Source organism: Pleurodeles waltl, chromosome 12, assembly GCF_031143425.1.
Source record: "Pleurodeles waltl isolate 20211129_DDA chromosome 12, aPleWal1.hap1.20221129, whole genome shotgun sequence".
Lineage (NCBI taxonomy): Eukaryota > Metazoa > Chordata > Amphibia > Caudata > Salamandridae > Pleurodeles > Pleurodeles waltl.
Genome location: NC_090451.1, coordinates 271,837,383 through 271,851,828, shown reverse-complemented (window position 1 = coordinate 271,851,828; position 14,446 = coordinate 271,837,383). Strand labels below are relative to the sequence as shown.

General features: G+C 47.1%; 1 protein-coding gene across 1 annotated transcript in view; it reads left to right on the top strand.

Annotated features, from left to right (window-relative positions):
- The window catches only part of CETP (cholesteryl ester transfer protein), a 112,501-nt gene that overhangs the window by 82,703 nt on the left and 15,352 nt on the right, over positions 1–14,446 (top strand). The window contains exons 9-10 of the mRNA XM_069215803.1: positions 6,463–6,642; positions 13,585–13,635. Of these exons, the coding sequence (XP_069071904.1) occupies positions 6,463–6,642; positions 13,585–13,635 (231 nt within the window). The remainder of the gene's footprint in view (positions 1–6,462; positions 6,643–13,584; positions 13,636–14,446) is intronic.

Below are 14,446 nucleotides of genomic sequence, written 5' to 3'. Positions count from 1 at the left end.
GACGCGCGCCTTCCTGGGCGAACCGGCACGGAGCGAAGACTGAGGGGCTGCTGGGAGGGCGGGGCTGGTGCGCTGGGTGGCGGCTGTACCTGTAGAGGCGGGGGGCACGGATGTTGCCGCCACCCCTAGGGAGCTCCCATCCGAGGACGTGTCGCTTTCGCTGCTCTCACCAGCGGTCCCCGTCGTGGTGCTCCCCTCGCCCTCCGGATCACTGGTGCCCTCGGTGTCTGTTCCTGGGCCCACCGGGGCCTTGTGTCCTGCAGCTCCCTCGTGCTCCGATGCCATATCTCCTCCGCCTGATGATGCTAATGCACACATGCACAAGAAGATGAAGAGAAAGGGTGGGGGGAGAAAAAAGAAGACCAGGTTGAGTGCATGCAATGTCAACACCGTTGGCGGAGAGGACAGACACAGGTGCCTAATGCACTAAGCCGCGCATTCGGGGTACACTACTCAGTACTACTGACTAAGACAACAGGCCAAGAGACGTCAAACGCGCACATGGGAGATGCTGGACCTTCAATGGCTGTACTTGTCACCCTACCGAGGTGGGGGCCGGGGGCACAGGGCCATGCCTAAGGGAGAGGACTGCACTACAGAAAGCGCCCTGGCCTAATGTCACCCACAGCCCTCCTCCCCCACCCAGACGCCTCCACTGCGCAGAAAGATAGGAGAATGTGCTGATACTCACCCCCTTGTGTCTGCTGTGATGTCTTAAAGCGCCCATCCAATTCAGGGTAGGCCACCGCCAGGATCCGGGACATCAGGGGGGTCATGGTGCGACTGGCACCCCTCCTAGGTTGGGAGGCCATCCCCAGCAGTGTTTCTGCGGTCTTCCTTGTTCCGCGGCGGATGTCCTCCCACCTCTTGCGGCAGTGGGTGCCCCGTCTGTTGTGGACCCCCAAGGTCCGGACTTCCTTGGCGATGGCACGCCAAATGTCGATCTTCTGATGGGCGCTGACCTATTAGACATGTACAGGGTGGAAAGGAGGAAATCATCAATGACCTGCATGTTAGATGTAATTGGCCCCCCCCCACCCACTTTGCCATATGGCACATGCTCTCATCTGTCGGGCGTTGCACTCCTCATTCGCCCCCCACCCCACCAACTTACATCCACCCCAATCCACACAGGCATAGCCCATTCCATTAGCACCCGGTGTACTCACTTGTTGGTCTGGAGGACGGTAGAGTAGCGCATACTGGGGGAGGACCCCATCCACGAGCTTGTCCAACTCTTCAGACGTGAAGGCAGGGGCCCTTTCCCCAGTCGCAGCAGCCATTGTATCTTCCAGACCGAGGTCACAGCAGCACTTGCAGTATAGGTCCTCTCCTGTGGATGATCAGGTCTCGAGTGATTAAGCAGATAGAAAATGGTGGTCACGTCCGCGGCGGTGCGTACCGCGGCGGTGCGTACCGCGACCGCCGGCGCACTTCGTTATTGGCTCCTGAAACCCATAGGCTTCAATGTTAACCAATGCGGCTTTGCGCCGCGGTCTGCGACCGCCTACCGCCACGGTGTGCCCCGCCAGCGCATTGACCTCACATCCCATTGTCCCACTTCACAGGTCAGGCAGCCGCCATTTCAAGGGCCCACATGGCTTAATTTTGACTGCGACACACAGGCCTAGGCCTTGCATTGCCACACATACACGCCTTTCAACCCATTGCCATTCTTTAACTGTGCAAGCTGTCTGTACGTACCTGTGGTTTGGCTGACTCTGTGCTCCATGTTGTCCTTCCTAGGCACCGTCCGCTGGGACTTGCGATGAGAAGGAGGAATCCTCGCGTGTACCGACCGCTGGTGGACCTGTCGACAATGGAAGAACGCCATATAATACTTCGATACAGACTTGACCGTGCCACTATCCATGAACTGTGTGCCCAGCTGGAGCCAGCCCTGATGTCCCCCATCCGCCAACCCACAGGGATTCCCCCTCTGGTGCAGGTTTTGTCAGTCCTCCATTTTTTGGCCAGTGGGTCATTCCAGACCACAGTGGCCATGTCATCTGGAATGTCTCAGCCTATGTTTTCTAAGATTTTGAGCAGAGTGTTGTCTGCCCTGATGAAACTCATGCGGAGCTACATCATTTTCCCCGAGGAGGGTGACTTGCCTACAGTGAAGGGTGATTTCTATGCCCTTGGACATATCCCCAACATCATTGGTGCCATTGATGGGACCCATGTGGCTTTGGTACCCCCAAAAGACGATGAGCAGGTGTACCGAAACAGAAAAAATTATCATTCGATGAATGTCCAGGTGGTCTGTTTGGCTGACCAGTACATCTCCCATGTAAATGCCAAGTTCCCAGGGTCAGTGCATGACGCGTATGTGATGCGAAATAGCAGCATCCCCAATGAGGCCCATGGGCGTACTAGGAGGGTGATTGAGCGAACCTTTGGACTCCTGAAGGCCAGGTTTAGGTGCCTGCATATGACTGGTGGATCCCTAATGTACTCACCAAAGAAGGTGTGCCATATCATCGTGGCCTGCTGTATGCTTCACAACCTGGCTTTGCGACGCCAGGTGCCTTTCCTGCAGGAGGATGGTCCAGATGGTGGTGTTGTAGAAGCCGTGGAGCCTGTGGAGAGTGAAGAGGAGGAAGACTCAGAGGACGACACAGACAATAGGGATAGAGTGATACAACAGTATTTCCAGTGACACCCAGGTAAGAATCACCCACGCCATTTCCCAATTGCTTCTAGCCTCCTGCATCTGTACTTTCTGTAGTTCCCCACAGATGTTTTTCAGTAATTTTTGCCTTTCCCTTCCCTTCTCAGTGCTGTCTGACTCAGTACCTGACTTCTAATTGGTTCGCCCATGAAATACAGCGTATTGACATTGGTATGTTGTCATGACTAATTGACAGAACAGAAATTGAACAGTAATATGTAATACATTTGTTAATAAGACAGCATGACTCAAAACAGATTAGTGTTCAAAATGTGATTTATTTACAGTGCTAGATATCGGTACATGTGATTCTAAGGGTGATGGGTGGGGGTGGAGGAATATCCATGGCAGAGTCCAGTTCTCAGTCTCACAGGTGCATTGTTCTTTTGCCTGTGGAAGGATGGAGCATAGGCAGTTCATGGTTGGACAGGGTGGCAATGTGGGACAGTGGGAAGAGTTCAGGGGTTATGTCCTGCTGGCGGGGGTCTTGACATCCTACTCTGTCTTTTTCTTTGGTCTCAGGCTCCTCTTACGGGGTGGTTGTTCTTCAACAGGAGGTGGGGTTCTGGGGGGCTGTCGAGGTGTTGGGACCTCCTGTCCACTAGTGCCGGCGGAGGTGGTAGGCTGTTCCTGGTCCGGCCTAGTGACAGGGGCCCTGTGTGGTGCCCCATGGTCCCGCAACGCGTCCTCTATCCTGTGGAGGGCCAGGACGATGGTCCCCATTGCGGTCCCGATGATTCTCAGCTCCTCCCTGAACCCCATGTAGCGTTCTTCCTGCTGTGCCTGGATCTCAGTGAACCTGGCCAGTACCGTCGCCATCGTTTCTTGGGAGTGGTGGTATGCCCCCATGATGGTGGTGAGGGCCTCTTGGAGAGTGGGTTCCCTGGGCCTCTCCTCCCCCCCCTGTCGCACAGCAGCCCTCCGAGCTGCCCGGTTTCCCCCGGCCTCTGTCCCCTGGCCGGTGTGCCCGCTCCCACTGCCTCCAGGTCCCTGTTGTTGTTGGGGTGTTGGGTTAGCCTGGGTGCCCTGTAGTGGCGGACACACCGCTGATTGAGCTGTCCTAGAGACAGAGGCATGGGCCCGCTGGGTGGGAGCTGTGCTGGTGTCGGCAGAGGGGGTCGGGTCTGGTGTGGCCTGTGGCTGCCTGAGGGGAACCGACTGCCCAGAGGTCCCCGATGGTCCGGGCTGGTCATCAGGTTCACTGTCGACAGAGCTGCTATCCTCAGTGTGGGCCTGTTCCGGTGGTGGGATGGACACTTCTGGACCCTCCTGGCTGGTGTGTTGTCATTCGGGTCCTGCATGGGGTAAGAGAGTTTGGTTATTGTTTCTGTGTGTGCAATAGCGTGCGTGTTATGGGTGCCCTTGTTCCCCAGTGCAGGCATTCCCTTGAGGGAGGTGTTGTGAGGGTATTTAGTGGGGGGGAGGGGTTAGTGCAGTGGTCATGCATAGGTGATGGGTGCCCATGATTTGTGTTGGCATGCAGGAGTTGGTGTTGGGATGGGTGGGTTGTGCTGGGGAGACATTGTCAGGGAGGATATGTGCTGGGGGGTTGGGGGTGAGGGTGGGGTTGTGGGTTGGCATGCTGGTGGGGTGGGGGGGATATAGTAGTTGAGATGGGACTTACCAGAGTCCATTCCTCCGGCTACTCCAGCGAGGCCCTGAGGATGCAGGATGGTCAAGACCTCTTGCTCCCACGATGTAAATTCGGGAGGGGTGGGTGGGGGTCCGCCGCCAGTCTTCTGGACCGCGATGTTGTGCCTGGAGACCATCGATCGGACCTTCCCCCGTAGGTCGTTCCATCTTTTGCGGATGTCCTCCCTATTCCTGGGATGCTGTCCCACCGCGTTGACCCTGTCCACGATCCGCTGCCATAGCTCCGCCTTCCTGGCTATACTGGTGTGCTGCACCTGCGAGCCGAAGAGCTGGGGTTCCACTCTTAGGATTTCCTCCACCATGACCCGGAGTTCTTGGTCCGAAAAGCGTGGGTGCCTTTGGGGTGCCATGGGGTGGTGTGGGTGAGGTGTGGGGTGGTGTATGTGATGAGGAGTGTGTTGGTGAGTGGTGCTTTGTGCTACTATGTGGTGTGAGTGATGGTGTAGTGTGCCTCAGTGTGTCTTGCTATGGATTGTCTGCTGTGTCTCTCTCTCCTTCTCTCAGTAATTATGGTCGCAGGGGTTTGTGGGTGATGTGGGTGTGTGTTTTATAGTTGGTTGATTGTGTGTGAGTGGTGTGTGTATGTGTATCAGGTGTGTGTATTTCAAATTGTCCAATGTGGCTGTGTTTTGGTGATGTGTGTGTATTCTGACCGCGGCGGTGTGTACCGCCAATGGAATACCGCGTTTGAATGACCGCCGTGTGGATTCGTGGGTCGTAATGGCATGGGCGTATTTCTGTTGGCGTGACGGTGGAGGTTTGGTCATCTCCAGTTTATCGCTGCCCGCCGATGTGGCGGGCTGCAGTGGAGGACGGATTTTTGGAGGTTTGGCCGTTGTGGGTCAGAATGACCGTGGCGGTTGACCGCGGCCGCGGCGGTGTTATGGCGGTCTTATGACCGGCGGTAAGGGCATTTTACCGCCGAGGTCAGAATCACCCCCTATATCATTAAGAATGTATATGCATACACCTTCATTATGAACCTTGCTGAATGCAGCAAATGCTGACTGTGTTGGTAAGGTCATAAAAACTCAGACAGCATTTCATGCTGCTTAGTGTGAGGATTTGTTATCTTTTCATTAGGGACTAATTTAATCTGCTTCTTAGCTTATGTATTCTGTGATCACCTCTTTTAGGATTGTTCCTTCAAATGCAATTGCCTTTCATTAGTGAACATGGGGAGCCCAGTGCTTAATTTGTAAAAGATTAATGGGGTTATTACAACTTTGGAGTAGGTGTTAATCCGTCCCAAATGTGACGGATATACCACCAGCCGTATTACGAGTTCCATAGGATATAATGGACTCGTAATACAGCTGGTGGTATATCCGTCACTTTACCGTCACTTTTGGGACGGATTAACACCTCCTCCAAAGTTGTAATAACCCCCTAAGTGCCAGTGCCCAAGGTATTGCTCAGTGGTCCACTGCAACTGTTGGTCTACTGCAACTGTTACAGCCCACGCCCCATTTTAACTGCAGATTTAAGTTCAAGTTTTATGATTTTTAAGAGCTATATTAAATAGTTTAATCTTCCGCTAATAAACGTTGCTACAAATACACACACTGCATCACCATGTGGTAGTTTCTCATAACTATATGTCAGTGTTTGAAAATAAGTGCTGGTGCGAGCACTGGAAAACACCGGCACAAGTTAAGCACTGGGGTGACAGTCTGTCCCAAGGACCTCTAAACACCTCAAATGCCTCTCCCTAAGCACTCAGTATCGCTACTTCCAGTGTACCATGACTCAACATTGATACTTCTAGCTCCTGAATTAGGCGGGTTGTGCTGTGGTGTTGCCAATTATTTTTAGGCTGTAGTAACTTGCCCTTGGTCAATTCTGACAAATATCACAAAGCTATCAGGTGGGTGCAGCTAGCGTGTCACTAAGCTTGATTCAGACCAATGGGCCATTCTCCTACAGCTTTAAAAGTATACATTTGAAAATGCGTTACTTGAACCCCCTGCTTATATGAGGGGAGGCTTGAATGAGTGGACTAGAACCGGTAGGTCTGGTCCTCCCCTTTTCTGTCATACTCATTTGTTTCAGATTTTTTTGGGGAGGTTCACTTAGTTTTGTTCACGTTGTAAATTCAGAATGATGATTTTGAAAAAAAGCTTTTTTCTCCACAGGGTGTTCTTCTGTATCCCAATCACACCACAGTGTTCAGTGAGTCCGTGTACACTCCATCTTTGCTGTCAGATTCCAAAATGCTCTCGTTTTGGTTTTCTGAGCAAGTCATAAACTCTTTATCTCTGGCCGCATTCTTGGACAAACGACTGGTGTTCAACATCACAGGTGAAGATATACAGGTATAGTTTCAAAAATTTACTATCAAATGTGGGTTTCCTAGTTAGAGAAAATAACACACACCAAAAGCAGCAATTTTACAGCATAGTAGTTCTCAAATAAAACACACATTCTTTTACCTGTTATATCGTGTAATATGTTCATTTATTATTGTGTATTCATATAGTAATATTTGTGCAGATTTATTAATTACAAAAATAGGAGTGTAACCTGTTTTATTGCCTAGGCTTATGTGATGCAAAGTATCAAGGGAACAAGTCTTAAGGGATAGTGCACATCATGCATTGCCAGGTTCTGAGTAGAAAATTAGCTGTAGTATTGCATACATCCTACAGCTGGGACTGTCTTTAGTACTCAGAAGAACCTGCTACGATTTATATTCAAATTTATAGAACAAACAGATAATGGGCTGATTGTTTGGTTTCAGTAGAGATCTTCAATTTTCATGGGGTGAATTTTCCACTATGCTTTTGTAGGCATTGAGACTCTGTTCTCCAGGGAAAATGGATTCTTGTGACGTGGTTATTTTTATCTTGAGCCATTAATTTCCACATAGAGGTCATGTTTATATAATCTAAACCTCTTTACTTGTTTAATGCAGCCCGTTTCACCTTTTGTGGCAAGCACAGGACTTTCTCAGGGTTGGTGGTTCATAGCAATTGATGAAAGAATTGATCAATAGGTGAATAATAATCTAGATTTTCCTAGTCTCATGACGGAAAGTCTTAATTTTATTAAAGACACGGAGGCGAGTATTATGCGTTTCTTTTCTTACTTTAATAAATAGCAGCAGTCAAGAAACATACTACAATTCCCAGAAGGCAAAGGAACAACAGCCAATGGGAATAGAAATGTAGTTCAAACAATGTACACCAATCACAGTATGCAGAGGTATTGTGACATCACTTGACTGCGAACAGCCCTCTTTTCTTGCGAGAGAATCAATGAAAGTTAAACAATGGAACAATAGAGAACAGAATAAGGATTGCCATAATAAAAGACAACACATCGGAACAAAAGTTCAAAATCGAAGGTAGTCGAGACGGGTTCTGGAAAGTAGCTGCCGTGGAAAGAGCAGGTTGAAGAGTAGACAACCAAGCTGAGGTGCGAAATTTAGGTGGAAGCTTGAGTGATGGCCAGCGGTGCTAAAAGAAGGGAGGGAAAAATAAACAACGAAGTTACTGGAAGAGGAGGGATAATACTCGCCTCCGTGTCTTTAATAAAATTAAGACTTTCCGTCATGAGACTAGGAAAATCTAGATTTTATGACAAGACCGGAGGCTCCTATTATGCGAGTTTAAAGCAAATTAATTACATCCAGAGACACATTATTAATAGGTTTACAGTAAAACACTGGAAAAACATTGTCATTAGACCAATCTGCAGATTTAAGAATATCTTCTAACCGGGAGCCCGCCCAGAATGCCTTAGAAGCCATGGCTCCTCTGGAAGAATGTGCTCCGAACACAGAAGTATCTATGCCCGCCAATGACATTAACCATTTAACCCACCTGGCTAGAGTAGCTGCCGAAACAGGAGAGTGGGGTTTTCTGAATGAAATCAATAATTGGGACTGAGAAGAGGATCTTAAATCTGCAGTCTTTAGTTCATAGGCTTTTAAACATTGTGCAACACATAATTTAGGATGAAGAGGAAATATGGATAAAAAACAGAAGTTAAATTGGTCTTGGTTCTACGAAACACCTTAAACAACACCCCCGTAGGTGTAAACTGTCTATTAGAAACATCTAGAGCTTTAACATCTGAGATACGTTTTATAGACACTAAACACAGTAACATAGTCAATTTAGCTGATAACATTTTCAATGAAAGTATGGAATTCTCAGGCCATGAGAGAATGAACTTTAAAACAATGTTAACATCCCAAACATGACTGTATCTAGGTAAAGGAGGATTGGTAAATTTTACTCCCTTTAATAAACGGCACAGTAATGGGTGCTCCCCCACTGGTTTACCATTGATCGGTACATGGTTTGCAGAAATCGCTGAACGATATAGGTTGATTGTGCGAAAAGCTTTACCTTTACTGGCTTCGGCTGCTAGAAAGTTGATGATATAAATTAAATCCGCTGCAAAGGGATCGATGTGTTTTCCCAGACACCAGCTGTGCCAAATAGACCAGGCTGATGTATAAGCCTTTTTTGTGCCCGGGGCCCAGGACCGGGAAATGTATTGGGAAGCCTCTGTCGAAATGCTCGGGAAAGATTGAGATTGCCCGAAATTTTCCATGCTGACAGGGTAAGTAGATTGTTCAATATGAGAGGATGTGGTTGGCCTAGAGGATCCAGGAGTAGATCCGGGAAGGAAGGATTTAAAATCGGGAAATCTGTTGAAAGCTCCAGAAGGGCTGGGAACCAGGTTTGAGATTGCCAATAGGGGGCGATTAGAATTAAAGAGGCTTGTTGACGTCTGACATGAGCTAGGACCCTGTTGATCATAATGAAAGGGGGAAAGGCGTAATTGAGGGAGATGGACCAGTCCTGTAAAAAAGCATCTGATGCCAAGGCTAATGGATCTGGACGCCAACTGTAAAACTGAGGAAGGTGGGCATTGAGGCGAGAGGCAAAAAGATCGATTTGTAACGGGCCCCATTTGTTGAGAATGATGTGGAAAATTGAAGAGTGCAGTCTCCAGTCGCTTGAGTCCCGAAGGTGACGGGAATGCCAATCTGCTACTAAGTTCTGAGACCCTGGAAGGTATTCTGCATGAACCGAAATGTGGTTTGAAAGGCAAAATTCCCAAAATCCCTTGGCTAATTCCGCCAGGGGTCTGGATCTTGTGCCCCCCAGATGATTTATATAACGTACTGCAGAGATGTTGTCCATTCTGAGGAGAATGGCGCAACAAACTCGGTTTTTTGCAAGGCTTCTGATTGCAAAGGAGCTGGCAAGCATCTCTAAACAGTTTATATGCATTTTGGACTCCTCTGACGACCATGTGCCTCCAGTCGAGATTGGTCCACACCGGGCCCCCCAGCCGGAACGGCTTGCATCTGATTCTAATACTAGATCTGGGGCTGATGCAAAGATAGTCCTTCCGTTCCAGGCCTCTAAATGGTCTGTCCACCATTGAAGTTCCATGCGCGATTCGTCGTCTAATGGAATGATATCTGCGTACGAGAGTCCTTTTCTTAAGTGACGAATTTTTAGCCTTTGAAGAGCTCTGTAATGAAGAGGACCCGGAAAAATAGCTTGGATGGAGGAGGAGAGGAGACCTACAATTCGAGCTAGTGTTCTGAGAGATATCTGAGAGCTGCGTAGAACTTGAAGTATTTCTGATTTTATTGTCTTGATCTTTGCAGATGGGAGCAAAAGAGAGGCGGAGATTGAGTTTATTTGGAAACCTAAGAATTCTATAATTTGAGAAGGGATCAGAATGGATTTTTCCCTGTTTATGATGAAACCCAAGTCTGAAAGGAGAGAGCACGTAAGAGAGAGGTGAGACAAAAGGGATTGGGGCGACTGGCTCATTATTAGGATATCGTCTAGGTAAATAATGAGACGGACACCCTGTGCTCTGAGAAAAGCTACCACCGGTTTCATGATTTTGGTGAAACACCATGGGGCAGAAGAGAGACCGAAGGGCAGAGAGGTAAAATGAAAATACTGGTCTGACCATTGGAATTGAAGACATTTCCTGAAATGTGGGTTGAGTGGAACCACCAGATACGCGTCCTGTAGGTCCAATCGCACCATCCAATCCAGTTGAAGAAGAGTATCCCTGAGATGGAGTATGGTTTCCATCTTGAAATGGTGATAAACTACAAAGTGATTGAAACCCTTTAGGTTTATTACAGGTCGCATTTTCTTGTTTTTCTTGAGAACTAGGAAAATTGAACTTGTGAAGCCCGTAGGATCGGGAAGGGTAATAGCGATAGCTTGTTTTTGCAATAGGGATTGAACTTCTGAAGTAATGAGGGAAGCCATCTCTGCGGAAAAACGAGGAAGAGGGGGGGATTGGGTCTGAATAGGAGTCGCATAAAGTTCTATGGCGTAACCTTGAACAGTGTGTAGAATCCAAGGATCTGCTGTAATTTCTAACCACTTTGGTAGGAAAAAACGGAGACGTCCTCCTACAGGTATAGAAGAAGGAATAAGACTTACTTGGCTGAGGGGAGGCTCTCGAGTTCCTGAAGCGTCTGGAACGGAAACCTCTTGATCGTTGGGGGTAAAATTGCGGCCTGTATTCTTGGTAGGGCGTGTTGTGGTAGCCTCTGGAACCTTGATAGTAGAACGAACGGCCGGCAAAGCGGTTCCTGCCTCTGCCAGCCCGTGCAAAAACCCGCTGGGCAAACACCTTTTTTAGAGATTGCTGGGCTTTATCCAGTGACGTGAATGTTGAGACATACTTGCTTAAGTCTTTGATAAAAGACTCACCAAATAAAGCACCGTCTGTGCAAGCATGAGGTTGAATGGTTGCCAGATTGACCAGTTTAGGGTCAAGTTTTAGTAGAAGACCTTTGCGTCTTTCGTGTGAAAGAGCAGAATTTGCGTTTCCTAATAGACAAAAGGACCGCTGAACCCACAAGGTAAGCTCTTCGTGATCGATGAAAGAGCCATCGATTCTAGCCGCTTCAGCAATATCAAAAATTTGAGTTAGAGGACCCATGATGTCAAGTAACTTGTCCTGGCAAGAGGCCCACGCTTTGTCAACTCCTTTGCGTGGATCCTTGCCCAATTTTGTGAAAAAGGTCAAAAGGTGTTGATCAATGGAGGGAGTAAGTGAGATATTACCAGAGAGGGAGGGACGAGGACACTCAGATTTTAGTTTTGCCCTAGTTTGTTTATCCAGAGGGCAGTTAATTTTAGCTGAGACATATTGGGCAACATGATCAGCGGGAACCCATTCCGTAGAGTTGGGGTGAAGGATATTGGAAGGGTCAAACATCGGGAAACCTTCAGGGTCTAGGATATTGGAAGATTTAAGGACAGATGGTTTAGATTTCTTGGAAGGTGGAGGGGAAAATGAACCATCATCACCAGAAGAGGACACAACGGAGTCGGAATCCGGTTCTGGAATTTCGTCATCTGAATCAGGGATAGACGAAATTATTAGAGGAGCAATAACGTTCTTTTGCTTGGATTTATGTTTTAAATTAACTTTTGATGTTGATTTCCCAATGTCCATATGTTTATACTCCTTGGACGGAGCCTTATGAGGAACCGCGTCCTCTGCCACATGTGAGGAAGACTCACTTTTCTTTTGCGCCACTTTTTTAGATTTTTTGGGATTTTTTATGGGAGAAAGGCGCTGACTGCATTCCCCCGCAGCCTGGGCCGACATGGACCTAGATAACATATCAGAAAAAGACAGTTCTAAATTTTTGGAAATTTTTTGCATGGAGGTAGAAACTGCCTGTTGGACCGAAGATTTTATGAAGGCAGACAATTCATGCCTCACATCGTCAACCTCCATAGAAGGAGAGTTATCCGACTCCATTATAAAGCTTACAGGAAACAGGGGAAGAAAGGGTTAATAACCAGAGAAATTACCAAGCTCCGCCTGTAGGCGTTGCTATTCCTGTCACAAGGGAACACAGGAAGAGGGAGAGAACTGGGGCTGCTGTAAAAGCAGGAGGTAGGTTTTAGTCGATAAAAGTAAAACAAAGTTAAAACTAATTGAGGGAGAAAATGTCAATGAAGGCAGAAGGCTCCGGTGAGAAGACGCGCTGTTGCCGGGCCGCCGGAATTTCTCGGCGAGTAGACGCGCTGCATCAGTGGCGCCGGGTTTCCTCAGCGTGTGAAATAAATAACGCTGAGGAAACCCGATGGAATGTGGAGAACGCGCGCTGACGTGCGCATTAGAAATGCGGTGGCGGTTGGGGGAAGCGCGAGGGGCGCTTAATAAGAATGCGGCAACATGCCGACTAGGAATGTCAATACAAGAAATAACGCGTAAGCGAAGCGCGAGTGCAAAATATCGATTGAAATATATCTTAAACCGTAAACAACAATGAAATAAATTTTGTACACATGGAGACAAGATAAAATGGTACTTAGCTTGACTGCGAGCAGCAAGAAAAAAGAGGGCTGTTCGCAGTCAAGTGATGTCACAATACCTCTGCATACTGTGATTGGTGTACATTGTTTGAACTACATTTCTATTCCCATTGGCTGTTGTTCCTTTGCCTTCTGGGAATTGTAGTATGTTTCTTGACTGCTGCTATTTATTAAAGTAAGAAAAGAAACGCATAATAGGAGCCTCCGGTCTTGTCATAAAATTCATAATATATTGTGCAGTCTGACCAATAAGTCCTGTGCTGTCTGTGACTGAAGTCTGAGGAAAGCACAGATAAATACAGTTACCTCTGTACAATCTATTATCTACCCCATAATAATGCCTTAGTTGTTCAGAGGACAGTTTTGCCCACAAAATTAAATGCACTTTAAATCTACAATATATTATAAATCTGTTTGGTCCACCTTAGATGCAGAGGAATGTCTATTGTAAGAGTGCACATGCATACTATTGGTTTGCTAAAGTAAGTGAGTATTCTGTGCTGTGCCAGATATGAGACTTCAGTGTGTTGTTTGAATAGTGGGCTCCATGAGAGCTCTGTCCTCCTCTGCAACACAGTTCACGAACAGAGGGCATCATGGGACTAACGCCGAGATCTCCCTAGGAAAAGAAGTTGTGAAATGAGTGGTGCATTATTAGAGGATCTTGGTACCCCCTGAAAGGAAAGTAGTGTTTGACTACTACAATAATGGGATGCGTCTGTGACTGTTTGGAGCTCCAAAATTAATTGTTGGAGGTATTGAAGAATTGATTTAGGCAATAGGACGAGTAATCACCGGACAACAGATTAAACATGATATTAATCCTCCTGAAACTTGAAATTGCCTTTTAGGTGGAAGTGTTGGGGTATCGTTTCTGGAATCATCTTTGTTACTTTCAGACTAATATGCTTTCCTATATTTCAGGACATGGTTGAAACGGAAGACATAGAAACTCACAGAGCGATTCTAAAACAGGTAATTTTATCAGAAGATATTATCAAACTACGGCTGCTGAGAGGGAGAAAGTTGAAGACGTGAATCATTTGATTTTATCTGCATAATCGGCACAGAAATACAATGTAGAAATGAATTACACCCTCTGTCAACAGAGAAAAGAGATAGGAGTAAAAAAATGTTTGTATAAAATAATTTATATCACAGAATTGTTTGTAATAATGAGAATTATTAAAATAATTTGGACAATTTGAGGCCTGTCCTCTGGTTCCTTTGTGTTATGGGCTACGGGGTAATTGTTGCAACAGTTTTGTCCGTCATAGCTAGACCCCTGGAGCTGGGTACAGCTGAGTGGCTGAATGAAATTCCAAGAACCTCATATTCTGCTTTCACCCTTGATGTTAGTGATATTGAGCAATTAGGGCTGCCTGTTGGAAGGGGATGTAGATTCAGACGTTTAGATAAAGTCACTCAATTTTGTCTGCATATACCTTGGAAGTACCTGCGCGCTCTATACATGCCATTGTATTGTATTGTACTGTATCTTAAATGTGGGACAGAGCACAGAGTTCACTCTGTACGCAGGCCGCCATTACGAGTGGTCCACAAAATGGCAGTTGGTACCTTCAGAGGGTGGGCAAAGTCTAAGCCATTACAAGTGTGACATTGAGGGTATTTTTTAGAAGTGAGGAATTGCCATGGGAATCAGTAATTTGGGGTCTGATTTCCGTGGTAATTCCTCATTTACCCTTGGATTTCACATGGAGATTTTAGCTATTTTCAACATTTGGCATGAATGTTCATAATTCTGATAGGGCCAGTAAATACTGTT